This window comes from Lucilia cuprina, chromosome 4 (genome assembly GCF_022045245.1).
Source record: "Lucilia cuprina isolate Lc7/37 chromosome 4, ASM2204524v1, whole genome shotgun sequence".
Lineage (NCBI taxonomy): Eukaryota > Metazoa > Arthropoda > Insecta > Diptera > Calliphoridae > Lucilia > Lucilia cuprina.
Window position 1 is genome coordinate 64,387,581 of NC_060952.1, and position 21,701 is coordinate 64,409,281.

At 33.3% G+C, this 21,701-nt stretch overlaps 1 protein-coding gene and 1 long non-coding RNA gene across 6 annotated transcripts in view; one reads left to right on the forward strand and one right to left on the reverse strand.

Moving 5' to 3' along the window:
- LOC111689385 overlaps positions 1-20,442 on the reverse strand; it is a 36,450-nt gene extending 16,008 nt beyond the window's left edge. Inside the window, exons 1-4 of one of the 2 annotated variants that reach the window (XM_046948583.1) lie at positions 20,180-20,442; positions 19,920-20,114; positions 19,299-19,860; positions 19,030-19,237 (exon numbers count right to left, since the gene is read on the reverse strand). In XM_046948583.1, the coding sequence (XP_046804539.1) occupies positions 19,030-19,237; positions 19,299-19,860; positions 19,920-20,114; positions 20,180-20,290 (1,076 nt within the window). In that variant the 5' untranslated portion in view covers positions 20,291-20,442. The remainder of the gene's footprint in view (positions 1-19,029; positions 19,238-19,298; positions 19,861-19,919; positions 20,115-20,179) is intronic. The other variant, XM_046948584.1, reaches the window with a different exon arrangement.
- On the forward strand, positions 12,789-15,735 carry LOC124419389. 4 transcript variants are annotated; one of them, XR_006940534.1, is made up of 8 exons: positions 12,789-13,174; positions 13,246-13,311; positions 13,372-13,487; positions 13,540-13,765; positions 14,608-14,812; positions 14,876-15,007; positions 15,478-15,562; positions 15,626-15,735. It is a non-coding gene; the product is annotated as an uncharacterized LOC124419389 (long non-coding RNA). The 4 variants fall into 4 exon arrangements; XR_006940537.1 differs by having other exon boundaries at positions 15,492-15,562; XR_006940536.1 differs by lacking the exon at positions 13,246-13,311 and having other exon boundaries at positions 12,793-13,174.
- Positions 20,443-21,701: the final 1,259 nt, after the last annotated feature.

Below are 21,701 nucleotides of genomic sequence, written 5' to 3' on the forward strand. Positions count from 1 at the left end.
GGTCAAATTGGTCAAATATCAAAGAAATGTATCAATATTTGCAATAATCTATCAAAAATTGGAAGAAAAAAAGTGAAAATAAGAAAATGTTCAAAAGTAATGTTTATTTTGTTGCAAAATATTTGTTATTGGTATACGTTAAATAATAATTTAAAATTATATGTTATATGTTAAATTTTTACATCTGAACTAAATAAACATTTGTTTTATCCATATACATATATACTTATTATACCCTTCACCTTTGTGAGAATGGTATACCTAAGTTTGTCATTCCGTTTGTAATTTGTAATAATAGCGGAGTTGATTAAGCTATGTCCGTCTGTCTGTCCGTCTGTGTGTTTGTTGAAATCAGTTTTTAGAAGACCCCAGATATCGGCGAAATCCGAATCATCAATACACAGCCGAATATAGAACTCTTACGTGTTTTTCTTAAAAGTTCATTTTCATCGCCAAAAATGTATGATAAACAAACATAATATTAAGAAAACCGAATCAACGAATATTTTATCCTAATAGTACGCAACACAAACACATAAAATTACAGCCAAATTATACAGTGCTGCCAAGATAAAGAACAAAAAGCACATTTGTTAATTTAGGTTTATTGTTTGTTATGAATATCACAATTTTATTTATGTTTTTTAAGGCTAAAGTGTGCTTTAACTATAGTGTGCATTAAAACGAAATAAGAATTTTCTATGAATACAAGCGTAATTTATAGAATACAAAAGCGATCGGATAAAAAATAATCCTAAAAAGAACTCTCTCATTGTTATATGTTGTCTGTTTATAACATATACCGGCGTATAGATAGGAAAATGAAAAAAATCGCCACTACACACCCACTATTGGCATTTTTTCAATGAAAATGCACTGAAAAAATATTTGGCTTTTTTCAATTTTGAAGATTAAATTGCATTACTGAAAAATGGAAGTATTTGTAAACATAATGTAATCGATGAACATAAGAATGATAATTTTTTCACATAGAAACAAGATTTCAAATTAAAATGTATGTACAAAAAATGAGTATACTAGATGAACTTATTTACTTTCATTGTTATGCATTCTAGAAAATTATTTAAGGTACCTACAGTGTCTCTCATAAGTATTCGAATTTAGGTATTCTATAGAAAGAAACCAAATTTTATAATATTTTTTGTGTGCAAAATAAATAAATACATTTGTTATATTATCTAGGCAGTCCTTAGGTTTCATATCACAATTTTTATCACAAAAGTATTCGAATTTTTCCTGTATTTCATATTTCATCGTATTATACGAAACATAAAATTAGAATCAAATGTTTTTTTTTGCATAAAATTGTTTAAGCGGTTACTATCAACCGAAAGGATATATTTTTGACCATTTGGACCACAATTTTGGGGCGATTTTACCATCTTTATAAGTAATATCATAAAAATGGCAGATTTTGACCACATTTTCATTTATTTTTCCCTTTTTCCCAGAGATAAATCCAAAATTTAATATTGAGATTTATTAGACTCCTTGAGGTATCTAAAATTAATATATTTTGGTGTACACTGAAAAATCCATGCCTGATATATACGAAAAATGTCGTACATTGTACGAATCGTTCGTTGTTTCGCACCACGAAATTCTTTCGTAATATATACGAATGCAAAATATTCTTGAAAAAATTAATTTACATAAATTGAAAAAAGCGAATTTTGAATAAATATGGTAAAATTAATTTATTCAAACATTTTTGTTCATTTTAAAATAAATTTTCTAATTATACCCTTCACCTTCGTGAGAAGGGTATATATAAGTTTGTCATTCCGTTTGTAATTTCTATAATATAATTTTCCGACCCTATAAAATATATATATGGATCCTTATAGATAGCGGAGTCGATTAAGCCATGTCCGTCTGTCTGTCTGTCTGTTGAAATCAGGTTTTAGAGGACCCCAGATATCGGCGAGATCCGAATCTTCAATAATTCTATTAGACATGCTTTCGATAAGATCGCTATTTAAAATCAGCAAAATCGGTCGGTAAATAACATTACGAAAATAGAAGTTACGAGTTGAGCATGTGTATATTAGACATGGATTATTTTCAGTGTAGAAATGGTATAGTTATGTAAGTGTTACATCTACTTACACTCTTTTTAAAGCTTCTAATCTGAGTCGTTCCTCTATATCAGCCTTAATAATTTCAAAATTATCATCCAATCGTTCCACACGAAAGGTGTATACAAATGAGTTTTCCCTTAAATATACAAAAAAAAAAACCGAATTCAAGATATAAGATAAAAGGTTCAAATTATTTACTTACCCTATCCCAGATATCTTAATAGGTATATGATCTAGTTTCTTAAAGAAATAATCATATAACTTTTGTTTGCCAACTTGTGCCACCTCCAAATCATAAGCCAAATCTTCACGTACATCATCCAATTCTGCTTGCAATTCGCCCTTAATTTGATTCGTAATTCTTTCGTCTAATAACAGTTCACGTTGCGGTATTCGCAAATCATCATGCATTGCCTCATTGGCCAGCAACAGTTGATCGAATTTCTTTTGTAACACCTCAATATCCATTAAAACCTTACGATCATGTGCAGCAGCCGCTTCCTCTTGACGTTTAATTTCAGCATAGATTTTTTCCTGTTCTAAAGATGGATATTCCGGATTATTAATATCTTCAGCGGGCACTACTTTTTTCGGCATTAATAAGACATTTTTTGATTCTTCAATCATAACCTGTGGTCCATGCCATTCGTATACGAAAACATTACCATCGTAACCAATACTGAAGAGAAATTTACCATCTTGACTTAGTATCAGACAGGGTATATTGCCATTTATGGGATCATGCATATTAACTAAACGATAATTTCGCAAATCTGTAAAATCATTTGTATTCTTTTGATTTATGCGTATTTTGCCATTTATCATGCCGAATAGAAGATATTCTTCACTGCAAGTATAATTAAAAAAAAAATTATACACTTCAGAAATATAGGAATCTGGCACAGAATTCAATTCCGATTAATATTTTAGTTAAATGTAATGCCCCCAGAGAGACATCTCTAGGGATTTGTTAAGTATCCAACTTTTGAAAATGTATTTTTATATAAGGAGTTATAAGCAGCAAGTACCTATATTTAGACCTAGTTACTTACATATCCAAATATGAATGTATTTCTATATCATCGCCTTCCTTAATAATTGTACTACGGACCGGGGCATTAGATCCAATAGTTAATTCATATATATAACCAGCATCATAACCAATAAACATTACTTTTGAACATTTTCTTATTTTCACTTTTTTTCTTCCAATTTTTGATAGATTATTGCAAATATTGATACATTTCTTTGATATTTGACCAATTTGACCGCCGGTGAATATTTTTTGAATTGGTATAACACTATAATTAATATTTATTTATTTATATATTTATTTATTTATTTATTTACAAAGTTTATAAACATAATTAATTATGTATATAAAAAAAACAAAGGCACTAACAACAAAGGTTTTCGACCTAAAGTGTGATTATTTAAATATAATTATATAAATTACAATGTTTTAGGAGTGTATGTACAGCTTTTATGTTTTCAACATTAATTGTTTTAAGTAGATCAGGAAAGCATCCCAGCAGTTCGACAAAGAGTCAATGCATACGAAAGATAGTAGTTTCTACTAATAGTTAACCACCTGGATGATCGTAGTTCGTACGTTTTGAGTCATTCGTCACGAATGTACCCTTTGTAATCGAGAATGAAGACGGTCGTCACTTTAGTGCCCCCTTTGTAAGCGGGAGCTTACAAACTACTTACTTCCGAAAGTAGTTATTTTACCCATCTTTTGGAGAAATGATTATTACTTTCTACTAATATGCCACCATCTGGTTGACTCAAATTTATAACTTTTGGGTCAATCGTCACATTATTGTCCCATAGTATTCTGGAGAGTAGACACTTGAAATTTTTAAATTTTAGTTCCATTAATATCTTACCACCTGGCAGACTCCAATTCGTATGTTTTCGGTCTTTCCGAAAACATACGAGAATGAAGACAGTCGTCACTTTAGTGTCCCCTTTGTAAGCGAGAGCGGAGGCAATCGTCTCTTTACTGTCTCTTTGTAGGGTGTAGAGTGACGATTGACTTCCTCGTAGGACAAGCCCATGTAAAAATTTTTGGTCACCTGGGTAGTCAGGTGGCTAGGTGCCACACACAAGTGGTAGGTTAAGTGGTCAGTTCGGGACTGTCCCGTCGAACTGCTGGGATATTTTTGGAATATATGTATCTGTGTTTGTTTAACGTAGTTGCAGTTAAAGATTAAATGATGTATATCTAATGGGGAAACATTGTTGCATAAGTGGCATTGATTTTGGGGGTATTTTTGAACATGTGTTGGTGTGTAATTAATGTATGTCCCAGTCTAAGGCGGCTATAGACTATTATATCACGTCTTGATATTTCTTCTGGGTAAATTGGTAATATTTTATCAGGGTTAAATATTTTGTAATGGTGTTGATAGTTTGACCATTTTTCGGCTTCTTTATTCTTAATATTATTAAAAATATTCCGTTTAATATCTATTTTGTTGTGTAAGGGATATATTATAATAGGGGCAGAATCATATTTTGCTGCTTCGTCAGCTAGCAGGTTTCCTCTGATGCCAACATGGCCTGGAATCCACATAAGTTTAAATTTAGTGTGATATCTTATCAATAAATCTCTGATTTTGGAAATCATAATATTCTTATTAGATAGGTTTTGGATTGCGGTAATAGCTGATTTAGAATCTGAACATATTAAATATTTTCCAGCGGTGTTTTTGAAATTATTTAAAGTGTGAAGCAATGCTGATGCTTCAGCAGTAAAAATTGAGCAACTGTTATCTAATGTAACTGTTATCCAGTAATTCTATTTTCAGTGAATTATTAATAATAGCAAATGATGTGGAGAAATTGGTTTTAGATCTGTCTGTGTATAAGATTTTCCAGTTTAGATTAGTGTATAAAGTTGTTGTTTTATTGAAGAGTGAAATATATTCAGTGCTTGACGTTGTATCTTTAGGTAAATGCATTAGATAGGAAATTAAGCTGGCGTTTTTCAGTTTCCATTGGGGTTCTTATACTTGATGTATTTTTTGTGGTTTTATATCAATGTTCATTTCTGAAGCAAATTTTAATGCAATATATAGTGTAGAGGGATACCGTGGAGTTTGTTGTGTTAAGATTCTATGAATATTTCCTGAGAGGTTTCGTTCAGAGGGAAATAAAATTTTTGTAACTAGATTTGTAGTGAGAGTTTTAAAGCGTTCTTTTATAGTGGGTAAGCCAGATTCGGCCATTAGGTTGATTATTGGTGTAGTTTTAAGGGCTCCAATTGCCAGTCTGATTGCTTGGTTATAAATTGGGTATATTTTTTTTTTAGTGGTTTTGCCGTAGATACTAGACCGTAGTCCAATTTAGCTAAAATTATGCTACGAATTATATTCAAAGTGTAAGGATGGGAGTTACTTCTTTTAGATGTAATACATTTTATAAGATTTAATCTATTGAATAAACTTTTTTATGTGATCAATATGCGTAGACCATGTGTAATTGCTGTTAAATATTACGCCTAGAATTTTTAATGATTGCACTTTATCAATTGTATTTCCTTGTATGACAATATTCATATTATTACAGGAGTGTTTTTTGCATTTATGGATAAGTTTTTTTTTGCTAAATGATATTTTTGATCCAGTTTTATTACACCAAGTGTTTAATGAAGTAAATAATGAATTGATTTCGTCTTGGAAATTAATGTTCTTGTTGTATTTACATATTAAGTATAAATCGTCAGCATATATAACATGTTTAAAAAATCTGTTGTTGCGTATAATGGTATTTAATTTATTTCTATCAATTAATGAGATTGGTCTATAACCTTCGGTTGTATTATTATCTTTGTTTGTTTTGGGAATTAGGATTATTGTTGAAGTTTTCAAGCTTTGTGGAATAATACCGGTAGTAAAAATTAAATTGTAGACGTTTTGTACTAGAGATAATATGTTATTTGGCAGATGTTTTAATACAGGATATAAAATATTATCAAGGCCAGGCGTTTGGCCTTTCACAGTAGAAAGTGTTGATTTGATTTCGAATATAGTAATGTTTTCTTACAAAATTTTTGATGTTTGATTTAGTGCATAATTAAAATATTGATAGGCTGTTTGCTATTTCTGTAGAGTCAATAATTGTCTTATTATTTTGTTCAATAAATCGTATTTTTCTATTAATTTAGTTTACGTACATTACACGAAATTTTGTTGATCGGGGTATGGGGATTTATCTGTTGGGTGAAATTGAAAATGATATTTTTTTGGCGAGTTTGCTCTTAAATTTTAAGGTTGCATCGGCTTTTATGTAAGCTAGTAAATTTTCTTGTGTAGGGGAATTTTTAAATACGTTAAATAGTCTTTGTTTCAGATTCCGTAGATTCTGTAGTTCATTCGACCACCAGTATGAGTATTTGTGCTTTTTATACCCTACACCACTTTAGTGGGGAGGGTATATTGGGTTTGTGCTGATGTTTGTAACATACAAAAATATTCGTCCTATATCCACCTTAAAGTATACCAATCGGCTTAGAATCATTTTCTGAGTCGATTAAGCTATGTCCGTCCGTCCGTCCGTCCGTCTGGCTGTCCATGTAAACCTTGTGCGCAAGGTACAGGTCGCAATTTTCAAGATAATTGGATGAAATTTGGCACACACGCTTTTTCCCAAGGACGAAGCCTATTAAAAATGGTTAAAATCGGTCCATTATTTCGACTAGCCCCCATACAACCGTACCCCCCAAATAGGGCCTTTCGGCTTATAATTAATTTAAATGATCTATTATGTTAACAAAAGTCGACAAAACTTAGTTTTATAGAACTTTAAATGACATTACCGATTTTTGTAATGATCGGGCTTCATTTGACCCTATCCCCCATACAAACTCCCCTTCAGAAAATGACTTAAAGGTCAAAATTCACTTACAAACACTAATAACACTTTTAAATTCTACATAAATAATATTGAAGAAGACTTAACTCCCCCTACCAACATTTTTAAGGATAGGGCCATATTTTGCCCTACTCCCCTTTGAGCCCTCTTAAAAAAATCTCTTTTTTTGCCAAAAAAAAGTTAAAATATTTCGAAATAAAGTTAAAAAACAAACCAAATGCTTTATTTTTAAATAATCCCCATTTTTAACATACATACTGACTGGTGTAGGGTATCATATGGTCGGCTACGCCCGACTATACATTCATACTTGTTATTATTATTAAAACGGGGGATAGATATGTTAGCTCCTGATTTGATAACTTTTAAAAGTCGAGCGGCTTCTTTGTTTGAGTTGTTTGATGTAATATTGGTATGTGTATTTTCGAAAAAATTTTTGAATTTTGGCCAATTTGCTTTTTTGATATTAAAACGAGTTAAGTTTGTTCCATAAGATTTAATAGAATTCGTATTTTTTTATAATTACTTGGATGGGGAATTGAGAGCGTATGTTCCATGTAGAATTGAGTATTAAGTCTGCTGATATTAATGAGAGATCAATATGAGTAAATGTTGATCTTGTTGAAAAGTGGGTTGGCCTACCATCATTTAATAATATTAAATTGGAGTTAGTATGTTTTCAATTAAGGAGCCTCTTTGGTTTGTTCTGGGTGATCCCCATAGTCAAGAATGAGCATTAAAGTCACCTAAGATTATTGTGTTTCGACTGTTGTTTGTTAAAATTGATGTTAATTCAGCGGTATTTATTTGTTCTGTAGGATGCAGATATATAGATATAACTAAGTTTAAAGCCGAAATGTATATTTACTTCAACGAAGAAATTTGTGACTTTTTTGATTTTATATTTTAGATTGTTTTTAAAAAATAAAGCACAGCCGCCATGTCTACCTGTACTACAGTTAGATAATGATGCGGCATATTCATTAATTTTTATAGGACTAATATGATGGTGGGTTTCCTGCAAAGCAATAATATCTGGTGAATTTTCACGTATTAGTAGTTGTAGTTCATGAAGATTATTATAAAAACCGTTTATATTCAATTGAAGAATTTTGATATCCATTTTGATGATAAAAAAGGTAGCTTATAGTTCCATGTCGGAAAGTGAGTCCATTTCAGGTCTCCTTTCGGTGATTTTGCAAGGATTATAAGATTTATCTGTTGATGAAGTTGTTTTTGTTTTGAATGCGGTAGTAGGTTTGTCTTTCGTATGTTTATCTTTATTTTGTGGTATTGTTAATGAGTGTGTTTTGTTGTTCAGTGTAGATGATAATTCGGTGTTATTTGTTTGGTTTGATAGGTATGTGTTTGAAGTATGAGTTTGATTTGTTTTGCTAAAGTGTGATATGTTCTCAGTATTTGTAGGTTTGTTTGATTGTTCTTTTATTTTATTAGGTGTTTCTGTTGGTGTAGTTTTTGGATATTCTTTATTAGTGTTTGTTGTTGTATGATTGTCTTCAGTACTTAGTGAAGAATTAGCGGGTTTACTGGTTGTAGTTGGTGGTTTTAGTCTTTTCTTCCTTTCTTCTATAGCATAATTTAAATCCTCTGTTGGAATGTCATATTGTTGTGTATTTGGTGCTTGTATCATTGCTTCTTTATAAGAACAATGGTTTAGTGTTTTTATTTTCAAAATTTCTTGTTGCTGTTTAAAAACTGGATATTTTTTGTTGGTAGAACTATGAGCGTGATTACAATTTATGCATTGTATTTTAGTGCAGGGTGTTGGGTCATGCAATGCTGAAGCGCAAATATCGCAGTTTTCAATACCACAATATTTTTGAGTATGTCCTAATTTAAAGCATTTCCTGCATTGGATAGGATTTGGAATGTATTATTCAACTTTACAATTTAAGAATCCTATTTTAATTTCATTTGGTAGTTTATATCGACTAAAGTTTAGTATATGGAGAGAAGTATTAGTTACTTTCTTATCAATGAATTTTGTTATTTTTTTGCATTCAACAACTCCTTGATCTTTTAAACCATCAATAATTTCATCCTCCTTTAAATTTTTCAGGGTTGGTGCAAAAATAACTCCCTTGATAATATTAAATGTAGGATGTAAGAAGGTTTCAATTTGACAGGTACCTGGTAGGTTTGTGGTTTTTAGAAATTTGTTTGTTTGGGCTTCGTTTTTAGTAAGTATTAGTAAATTACCATCTTTGGTAAAAGTAGTTTTTTGGGGGGCCTCACAGGATATATCTTCCAAAGAAATATATTATATGATTGGATTGGCTTATCAGATATTTTACTTTTTAATACAATAAATTTGGGACATTGTTGTTTCGAGATGTTGTTGTTTTTTTCTCCTAGTTTGGGGAAGTCTATAGTATTGTTAAGATTGATTTGATGATTGTTAATTTTTTTTCGTTTTGGAGATGGCGTTCTTTTTTGTTTATTTTGTTTATCCGGATCCAGTATTGAAAATGGATTTTCTCCCGAGGAGGACGACATGTTTAACACAATTTATATCCGAATGATATACAAAATTTGCAAAAGTAAAAACAAAATAAATATTTTAACAGTATGAAAAAATCAAAACACAAGTTTTTATGTTTTATTTAAGATTATAAAAGCAAGCGAGAGAGTATTAATGTCAACCGTATTCAATGAGAACTTGGTGTCAACTGACTATTATTAATATAATTTACACAATTAATTATTTTATGGCATGTTATTTAACGAACAAACTATGAACAATTGAGAATGTGATATTCGGCTGTGCCGAATCTCATATACCAACCATCCAACCGTATGCCGTAAAATGCTCCAATACAAACATCAGGGTGATAGAAGTCATATATGGGCACTTTGCAGTACCAGTAAAAATGCATTAAAAATAAGTTTTTACTGTTTACTGAAAAAATTTTCAGTATTCAATAAAGTTTTACTGATTACTGAAAAAACTTTCAGTATTCAGTATGTTTTTACTGGATACTGAAAAAAATTTCAGTATTCAGTAAATTTTACTGATTACTGCAAAAAATTGCATTAAATTTACTGGTTACTGCAAAAAAATGCAGTATTTAACTGATTACTGAAAATGTGTTTACAATATTCCTTACAATCTAATAGTTTACTGAAAATTCTATTTTCAACATATTTTTGAATATTATACATTTTATATTATACATATCATCACAAGTAGCTATAGTGAGATTAATTTTACCTTTTGGGATTGTAAATCTTTTCAAAAGACAAGAACTTAGCTATGTATATATAAATTTATACATAGCTAAGTCAAATATTATATAATTTTGTCGGGCAATAAAAACTTATTAGATTCATTTATTATATTTTATATTAGGTTAATAATAAAAATATTGTAAAAGAGATCAATATAATAATAGTTGTATGAGAATTAAAGTTAAATATGATAATTTTTTACTAATAATGCATTTTGGTTGAAAATTTTACTGATTACTGAAAAAATTTCAGTATTTAGTAAGATTTGCATTACCAGTATTTTTTACTGTTTACTGAAATATTTTTTATTATTCAGTATTCTGAATACTGAAAAAATTTTCAGTCACCAGTAAAAATATACTGAATGCTAAAATTTTGTTCAGTAACCAGTAAAAATTACTGAAATGTGTAATGCAGTAAAATTATACTGCAGTGTTTCCATGTATGATAGAAATGAAAAATTATGATCCTAAGTATAAGCATTTTTATGTCGATTTTCATCGCTGCTCTAGTAATTATCCGAGTCCTCCTCATCAAATTTTCTAAAGAGAACCTTATATAAGGGGTACAGTCAAATATTGACCTATCATAACATTTTGTAGACCTATTTTGGTTCAAATTAAACTTATTTACATTGAATATCATAGGTGTACCCTCGCTTTTAAGCCAGTCATTAGTCTTAATGTAATTTTGTGAAGCTTATATGGGGGTAGGAGAGGTAACGACACATTCCACATGAAATTCGGTAGCAAGATTAACGTTTATATCAAAGATGCTTACGTCGAATTTCAAAACTGTATATCATAACTCGTATATTTTATAGTTATACTCGCATTTTTTAACCACTAATGAGCGTAAAGTAATTTTCTGAAGGGAACTTGTATAGGTCTAGTCCCAATTATGGACCGAATATCAGGAAGATTTTGGCTCGCATAAAATTTATGTGTGTCGAATTTCATCCCTACATTCATATTTTTAAGTCAGTAATAAGCGTTATAGTCATTTTCAAAAGGGAACCTTATATGGAGGGTCCCCCCGGGGGCATGTTACCTTGGCGAAGACCTCCGCCTTGGTGTTATTGCATTCCCGGGGTATAAAGAGGGCCCAATACCTCCAATCTGACCGGGATTGAAAAATTGGTGATTTCAGTCTACTGCTTGGCTTAGTCCTTGCATAGATTGCCAGAGGTCTGACCAGAGCACCGCACAATCTGGTACTACGGGTGGCCAGTTGCCCGCAGGACTATGTCCTGGCTGGTCAGTTGGTTGAGGTTCCTTCGGGATCCACGTAGTGGCTGTTGGTTGTACCCAAATTCGCGGGAAGAGAATAAGTGGCGGTTAAAAGACTGATGCATGATAATAGTCAATATTTCGGGATAAGGTTCGGTGCTGTTGCCGAAAATCAACAGATACCCCACAGAGGAGTGACTGTGGGACTAAGCGTTGGAAATGAGTTGGTATCAATTGTATATGATAAAGAATGAATGTAGAGGTATACGGGACTCGTCCACCCGTATACCTCAATGAATGTGTCGTATGTTTTTCTCTATGAATGTGTCGAATGAATGAGATGTGTGCTGGGTTGAATGATTATGAATGAAAGTTATCATGTACAAGAGATACCGATTAAGTTTCCTTCCTTGTCCAGATATGTTTCAGAGTTTACTCTGTTCATATTCGACTTGCCACAGCGTGTCACTGTGAGTAAGAACAATGTCTACGGCATATTGATGGATCGTGCTTCGGTCCACCGGTTACGTCTCTAGGTGCTGTTGCCGACTCAACAGAGCCATAGTAGTGTGGTTGTCTTACAACGTGACTACTTTGGCAAGAGATTAGATAGCTCGAGTACTCCAGCAAAGTACTTGCGCATGGTACCGGTCATATCCAATGTGCAAAAATTGCCACCTGCGTCTTCATTGAAGACAAAGGGGCGATGGTAGACCGTTCTCAAGTCTACCCAGTGGATGAAAAAGACCACCGTGAGATAGGCCGACACGGCAGGTGCTCACGTTAAACTATCGACAGTCTTATATGGAGGGTACTGTCATTTATGGTCCGATCTTTAAGAAAATTGGTAGATGTTTTGGCTTGTTAGAAACTTACTTATACTAAATTATACCTCCAAAAATTTGGTAAATAGATTTCGGCTCATATGAAACTTTTTTATGTACTTCTAAACTTGTATGGGGGCAAGATCGTCTTAGAATTTAATATGGACCCAGAGTATATGTATATACTTTTGTGGGTCTATGAACAATATTTCGATGTATTACAAACGCAATGACAAAATCAATGTTCTGCCCATATTTTTTATGGTGGGTATAAAAGGCAAATAAAATGATTTTGGCCATCATTTGGATGACAGACAGGCATTACCAACAGGCTAGGCAATTTGTACATTGTCAAATATTCGTCTATTGATCCAGTCTATGACCTTTTAAAACGGTATACAATGCCAATGTTTTGTTCTGCGGTGTTATGAAACACTATACAGTGTTTGCAGTCAACCCTTCTTTTACACAAAACTTAAACTATCGCAATCTATAGACTTCTCAAATAAATTGAATTGAATTGAATTCTTTATTGAGACTTTTTTCTTTTTTTTTTAACAACATTCGAAAGGTTAATATTAACCATATGATAATTAACAGATGATTCTTAGAACTATATCCGTCTTGTTCTAGTACACGGTAATTGAATAAGCAACTTGCTAAAAATATAATTGACGATTATTCTAAAGTATATGTATAGTGAGTATTTTCAATGCTTGCTCACGGCATTTAAGTTAACAAACAGAGCCAAAGTCTGTACAAACAAAAACATAACATCAAATAAATAACACTTAAAACTATATAACAAAACGAAATGTCAAAAGCATTCTCGGAATGACAATAATGGGTGAAAAACATGAAGTAAACATTCGCACCGATAATAAACAAGGTATGTATATTAATATAAAAAACATAAACAAATGAATATGTTAAACCTCCAATCTGGGGCAAAAATTTAAGTATGAAATGTCCAACTAGCAGTTGTCGTCAAACAGTCTTCTCAAGTGAATATCACATATAAATCAAGTATTATAAGCCTAAGTATGTATAATATATATATTAAATAAATGTATTCCTTAATATTAGTATCACAGTCGGGATTCAGCTAGCCCCTATGGGAGCCTGGTGCGGTTCTGAGGAAAAATTGCGAGTGAGAGATGGCATCGTGGTCAAGGTTAACAATGCCAATGGGAGACAGATAAGTAGAATTGTTCCAATCACTATATCTTTCACTTTCAAAAATCTCATCATTAGGTGATTATCATGGAACTCAAGGTGCTCTACAAAACGTTTTTGTAATGTTAGTGCGTAAGTACACAGCGGAGTTATATCCGAGTTTTCGTAGATATATGAGTTGGAGAACCGTCTAGTTGGGTTCCGGAAATTCTTACCGAGACATTTTCTCAATATGGACCTCTCAAAGATTTCCAGATCTTTCGCTACCACAGGAGAGATGGTGAACCAAATGGGGAAAGCATATGTGAGTACTGGTCTAATCGCGACTTTATACAATAGTAATTTGGTCCTCTGGGGGAGAAATTTGCTGTGCATTACCCTTGAAAATATTCCCGTGATTTTCTTTGCTTTCGCCAAAAGGTATCTGCTATGATTATTAAATTTCATTAATTTGTTAAAGTGAACTCCAAGATATTTAATGGACGGTTTGAAGGGGATCTCCGAATTGCCGAGGCTGAGAGAGAGATTTTTACTTTGTGGTACGACCTGGCGATGACATTTTCCTGAGGCGTTTCTAATGCAAATTGCCTCGGATTTTGAAGTATTTATACGGATTCCCCATTTATTATAATAGTCATTGATGATGTGGAGATGTGCCGTGGCCTCTGTTAATGCCCGCAGTGGAAACTCGTTATGTGAATATATCATGCAGTCATCAGCGTACAATATTGCCTTTGAACCGGCCATGGTATGTGGGAAGTCATAAAGGAATATATTAAATAACAGAGGTGCCAGGACGCTTCCCTGGGGTACCCCACTTTTAACATTACCGAAGCACGAGGACGAGTTATTTATCCCAACGTAAAATTCGCGATCCATGAAATAATTTGCCAAAGTGTTCCACTAGGAAAGGATCAACGCCTAAGTCAGCTAATTTGTATAGAATCCCCTTATGGCAAGCTGAATCAAATGCTTTTTCAATGTCCAGGGAAATTGCTACAGTAGATCGCTTCTCCCTTAAGTTTTTAGTGACATCGGTGTGGAGTTTTAGTAAAGCATGTTGTGTAGAATGTTGCCGCCTAAATCCAAATTGAAAAAGGGGGCAGAGGACAGAAAGCAAATTCATTTTCTATTTTTTTCTTTAAGATATGCTCAAAAATTTTACCAACATTCGATAATAATGAGATGGGTCTGAATTCCTCAATCCGAGTGCTGTTGTTTTTCTTTTCAATTGGAATGATTTTAGAGGTTTTCCACGCTTTAGGAAAGTAGCAATTGTTCAGACAATTGTTAAACATACATGACAAGAGCCTCAAAGAGCTGTCTGGTAATTTTTTTATTAAAAAGTTTGGTATGTTGTCAACGCCATGAGATTTTTTGTTGTTAATACAGTTTATAATTTGTTTAATTTCAGAAGGATTTGTGAAATGATAACTGTCGTCGTTTCGAATAGAGCCGAAGGAAATATCAAACGAATAAATATGTCGGGGGCAATCCGCAATGTATGATGAAACTCGCTCAGAGAGGTCGGAAACGGGACACACAGGTAAGTTTTCACTGTATACATCTGAGTAATAAGAACGAAATGCTTCGCTTATCTCAGAATCATTAGAGATGGTAGTATCGTTGACGATGATTTGCGAACAGAAGCCAGATTTTCCCTTTCCCACCATATTATAAATCTCCCTAAACGCTGATGGGCCGGGCTTTATATTCTCAACTTGTTGCTGAATATTTGCGCATGGTTCATATTAATTAGATCTTTCAGGATTATCCTTAAAAGGCCAATTTGTTTTGAAAGGATGTTATACTCAACGCTAGCCGGTTGCCAGTTCGATGGTATATTTTTTTAAGCTCTTTTTGCCACTGGTGTTTCACGCGGAGCATTTTCTTAATATTTTCAGGTAATGGTGTTTTATTACGTCTTAGTTCAATTTTTTCTGAATGTCTACTGGCAGTTGAATTAAGAATATAGTTAAATTCATTAATAAGAACATCTATTTCGTTGTTGCTAAGATTTCTGTTTTCAGGAGGTGTAATAGAGTTCATGGCAATATCTATGTCACGCCTAAAGTTGTTCCAGTTCGTCTTTTTATATGAGGTATGAAAACGTGCAGGATTTAATATAAACTCCGTATTCTCTAATCTCAATTCCAATTTTAAGGGGAAATGGTCCGAGAAAGTTGGCAAACTAGTAATCCTAAAGTTTGGAACCTCTCTGTTTACAAAATGTGCACTCAGAAGAAAGTGGTCAGAAACGAGTCTCCATTGGGGTAAGACGGCCTAATATCACAAAGTCGGGTAACTTCTAATGTGTGGTCTTGAAGCCAATTGTACAAAGTTTTTCCATTCATATTTTCAGAGTGATCACCCCAGGATGTGTTCTTGGCGTTGAAATCACCCCGAGAATCAGACCATCGAAACGGCTTGCTGTCTCCAGAATCACGTTCAGTCCGCCAGTCAAGGATTCGCGAGATAGATTTGTAGGAATATAAACGGACCCAATTAGAATTGTCTCGAGTCGGCTGTTCTTATTGATCTTAATTTGAATAAAATTAGTTTGAAATTGGTTGATATCAATAAATACTTTTTCAAATGAAATGTTATTTTTCAATAATATTGCCACTCCGACAGGAGAATTGTCTAGGAAAACATTGTAGCCATCTAGGGATATGCGCCTGTTTGTCCTGATGTGGCACTCTTGGATAAAAGCCACGTCAATTTTATTATATTTTAGAGTATTTAAAAGTTCAATTTGTCGAGTTCTGTCAATCATAGACCGTACATTAAATGTCATATAATTAAGATGTCTATGGAACATTTTTTATTTTATTGTAAAGACGTAAGAATTCGATCTTAGCGTCTGTCTTTGACATTGCTCGGTATTCTTTAAGGAATTTTTCAATTTCTTGTTCAATGGTAAGTTCTTCCGGTACCATAAAGTAATTAGCCAGTTTAAGAAATTCGTCGACGATCGATGTTTTCACGCTGTTCTTATCCTTGTGAAAGAGGTTAGCAAAGGATTTACCCGGAGAGATAAATGAAGTTGCCATGTTTCTCACATTGTTCTTGGCAATCTCCTTTTCTCCTGAGATTTTCTCATTCTTTGTCGTTTCATTTCAACATATTTCTTATAGGCGCTGCATCCTCTCCAGTTAGCCGGGTGGCCAACTTCACCACAATTCACACATGCTGGTTGAGTGCCATCTTGATTTACTCTCAGGCAGTTGCCAGGCTCGTGATCTTGATCGCATTTGACGCATTTAAATGCAGCGTTACAATTCTTCGCGATGTGCCCCCAGTGCTGGCATCTACGACATTGGATTTCCTTTTGTTTATTCTTAGGTTTCTCCCACGATATGATCTGACTCGCGACGCTTTTGATATGCTTAATATCATCAATATTCCTTCCGGGATGAAGGGTAACAAGAAACAGGCCAGTCTCATAGTGATTTTTCATTGAGTGAGGAGTAGAGAATTTAGAAACCCTCTCCACAATCCCAGGAATCCTCCCGTCAAGATTTTCTTTAATTTCCTCAGCTGAGGTTCTAAAATCAAGGCCACGAAGAACAAGCGATATCTGCTTCAATTCCTTTGGGGTAAAGGAATATGAGTTGATTTTCTTCTCCCTTAGTATTGCCATCATCTCCGAATGCACAGCTGCATCCGAGAAATAAATTTTGCTCTTGCGGCGATTCACATTCTTTATCTTAAAATGAATTTTCGGTGTCCTTGCTTCCAATTGGGCTGCCAGAGCCTTTATGTTCTGGTCGAAAAGGAAAATCGGTGGGCAAAACTTTCTCTTGGCCTCTGTGGGGCAGTCAGTCGTGGTGGCCTCATTGGTGTGATTCTTGGCATTGTACCCATGTTTGGAGAATCCGTTCTTCTCATTGCCCGATTCCATAAAATCCAAATCACCCAATATGGAGAACCTATTCTGGTTATCAGCATCAAAAGATGTCACGTCAACGTTACCTGATGAATCATCATGCCTCATCCTCTTCCCCGTAGGGGAAGGACATTGTGCGCCATCATCCATGGCCTCCTCTTCCGTCATCCCAGACAATCCGAGATTCCACGCAATAAATAATAAAATTCGCCAATAATATTGCAAAAAAGTGATCCAAGAACTGTAGAATGAATTTGATTTTGCAAAATGCTGTCAGCTGTTTACTCGAAACTTTATGCTTCAAAGAAAATTTTTTCAACACTTCTCAAATAAATACATATATAATATTTAATTCGAGGCAAGTTATTGTAAATTTTCGGTATGTCTATAAGCCTATAACCAAAATTAGGATATCACAAAATACAGTGTTGTCTTCGATGGCCTCCTTCACTTCTCTTCGCACGCCACCTACATTAACCATAAAGTGAAATCACGAAATAAAGTCCTAAAAGCACTCGCTGGCACCTCCGGAGCATGGATAAGGAGACAATATCTGCGACATATAAAGCAATTGGTCGCTCTCTCCTTAATTATACTGTCTAAATATGGACCCCTTATCTCAGTGAAAGATGTCCCAAAATAATACACTCCGAATTGCAATCGGATGTGTTAAGATAACAAACGTGGGTCACTTGCACGAGAAAACTAGGATGTTGTCTGTCAAGCAACATAATGTGTTGCTGGCTAGACAATTCCTGGTGGCATGTCATCAGCCATCCTATCAAAACCATCAAATTTTGAAAGAGGATCCCCCCTCGACACATTCGGTCAGACTTTCGGCGTTATATTACGGACATGCAGGATGCCATCCCATCTGACGTCGACAGATTGTTGATAATAAACGTGCAGGAGGTATTGCACCAAACGCAGTTACCGAAGCCATTAATGGCTACAGGTGCAATAGTCTTAAACCAACATTCACCCGCAATTTCGGATAGCGAGAGGCAATTACCCAGCAAACTCGTTCCATACTAGCACATTTAAGGGCCAGTTGGAGCCCTTGACTTGACTCCAATAGGCCTATGGCTGAGATCGACTAAGGTGGCACAATTTCTCCAACTTCCAATAACTTCTCAGGACACCAATAATAATTTATCTTATTGAATATTTTCAGGAAAGAACATCCAGTTACAGCCAACCAGTTACAACTATCACTACGTGATAAACAGTATTGTTCTAATAATGAAACCCAGTTTCTTTGATCATTTTTGTGCAAAGACCTTCCGCGGAATTTTTGTGCAAAGACCTTCCGCGGAAAATCGATTTTCTAAAAAAACTTTTCATGGAATTGCACATAATGTATGTATAATAGGATACTAGGCTTTATAAGTGGGAAAAATTTGCCGGAAATTTCAATGAATATTTTTCGTAAAACCCGGAAAAATTTTTTCGGGATTTTCGGAAATTTCTGGTAACGATTTTTTATTAATTTCCTTAAAATATCAGGTAATTTTAGGAAAACCTATACTCAAACTACTTTTTTCACTATTAATAATTTAAATTACTATTTACATTTCGTGCATAAAAAATCTATTTTAGATGGAATACAAAAATACTAAACAAGTAACACAACGCTCAATGCGGTTTATTTTTATTAAGGTATGGCTGTTACTACTTACTTCTTTTTTGACGTGAGCGTAGAGACAGGATCACCAAGTTTTCGCTTCTTATTATCTTTACAACAGGGTGTTGTGTTATAATCCTCATTTTCTTTGTGTATATTTCTTTTTAATTTGGCGACATGTGAATTTTCATTAGGCGTAGAGTCTAAATATTCCGAACTTCCCATAGCCGATCCAACTATTCTCCTCAGACCGTTAAACATTTCTATAAATTATGTAAAAAAATATTATGTTTAATTAAACGTTTTCGAATAAAACACAATTACGGGTTAGCGAACCACTGCGTCTTTTCTTCTTTTTTTTAGCTGATGTTGACTTTAATCCGATTTCACTTCTTATTTTTTCTACTGCATCAGGAATCGATTGATTTAATGAAGCTATCTCTGTAACCACAGTTTTCTGTAGCTTATTTTCTATATTTTTTGGTATGGTCCCAATGGCATTAGCATTTTCTATAAGAATTTGAACAATTTTAACATGATTCTTAAAACGATGACTGTTAATGTTTGGAAATGGCATAAGACTGGGAGTAAAAATAATGGCTAAGTTTTCAACCGTCATTTTATTGAGATGTTCACTAAGTGACACGGTGTATAGAAATTGCATAAAGAACGATAGTGTGTTTATTGTTAGTGGCGGTAATAGCAAACATGCTAACAGTATGGCTTTCACGTAATTTTCACCAACTAGTAAACTTCGAAGAAGGGTTTCTTGTATAGCCTTAGGAATAACCGGTTCCGGAAGTTCGCGAAAAAAGTATTTGATAACATTTGCGGTATCTATTACATGATGAGATTTACCCAAGTCTTCACCCGCTTCAAGGCTGACCTGTTAATTTAATGATAAATTTACATGTCAAAAAAGAACTTGTAAAATATTTTAATTACCCGAATTTGCTTCTGTCGTACGAAAGATCCAGCTTTTCTAAATATGCCTTCCGTTTCTACTTGTTCTAGTATTCGATTACATGCCTCTGCAACAAATGATGGTATTTGAACAACTCTTCCATTTGCAAGAATAACATCTGTTAAATCCAAAAGATGTAAATGTGTACGAAATATGTTTTTTCGCTGGGTTTTATTCTAAATTTAATATTTTTAGTTTGTTGAAATAGTAATTTAATACACATATAAATAAATAGTAGTACCTGAATATCTTTTTTCTTTTTTTCCTTTTGATATTTCACTCCGAAAGCCTTAAGTTCACTTATAACAATTTCGGAAAATTCATCTTTATTCCTAATATCACTTATATCCATTTTTAAATATTATTTCTATAATACAAAATTATTTTTTCCGCCAAGTCAAATATCTCAATGACGCACCAGAGACCTACGACGACAAAAATTATCAGCGACGGCGACTAAAAATAAAAAAAAAACTAATAAAACCGGCAGTCACACGAACATTATTTCTTCAAAATTATTTTTATTAACAAATGCCGGTCCACACTAGGGTTCTATAAATCGATTTCTATAAATTCGAATAATCGAACAATCGACTTTTTGTCGAAGTCGACTATTCACTGAATATCGTCTGTATGTCAAAAATTCACGCACATAAAGAAAACAACCCGACGAAAAATAAAACAAACCGTAACAGCTGTTTTATCAAAATAAACATTTTTTTTGGTGTGGTGAGTTATTTTTGTTTACAAATATGTGTTTCTGCACGTGGAAAAGACGCAAAAACTCGTTTTCATTATTTACATTTTCAATATGTGTTTAAGCACGTGGAAAAAATTCAAAAAAATTGATTTTCATGATTTACATTAAAAAAATATTTTTGATCAAATATAGAACTTTAAGTTGGAAATGTAGAAATCGGATGGCATAAATTTTTTCCGGATTTCATCGTTCTAGGGTGTGTACTACAACAACAAACTTTTTTTTTACAAAAAATGTTATTATGGCCTTATATATAAAATTATATATAACTGCTATCGGACGATATTGTGCACGATAAAAACCTATATAGAACTTTAAGTTGGAAGTGTAGAAATCGGATGGCATAAATTTTTTTCCGGATTTCATCGTTCTAGGGTGTGTACTACAACAAACTTTTTTTTTACAAAAAATGTACTTATGGCCGTATATATAAAATGATATATAACTGCTATCGGACGATCTTGTGCACGATAAAAACCTATATAGAACTTTAAGTTGGAAATGTAGAAATCGGATGGCATAAATTTTTTTCCGGATTTCATCGTTCTAGGGTGTGTACTACAACAACAAACTTTTTTTTTACAAAAAATGTACTTATGGCCGTATATATAAAATGATATATAACTGCTATCGGGCGATCTTGTGCACGATAAAAACCTATATAGAACTTTAAGTTGGAAGTGTAGAAATCGGATGACATACATTTTTTCCGGATTTCACCGTTCTAGGGTGTGTACTACAACAATAAACTTTTTTTACAAAAAATTTTACTATGGCCGTATATATAAAATGATATATAACTGCTATCGGACGATCTTGTGCACGATAAAAACCTATATAGAACTTTAAGTTGGAAGTGTAGAAATGGGATGGCATACATTTTTTTCCGGATTTCATCGTTCTAGGGTGTGTAGTACAACAAAAAACTTTTTTTTACAAACTTAAAGTTCTATATAGGTTTTTATCGTGCACAAGATCGTCCGATAGCACTTATATATATCTT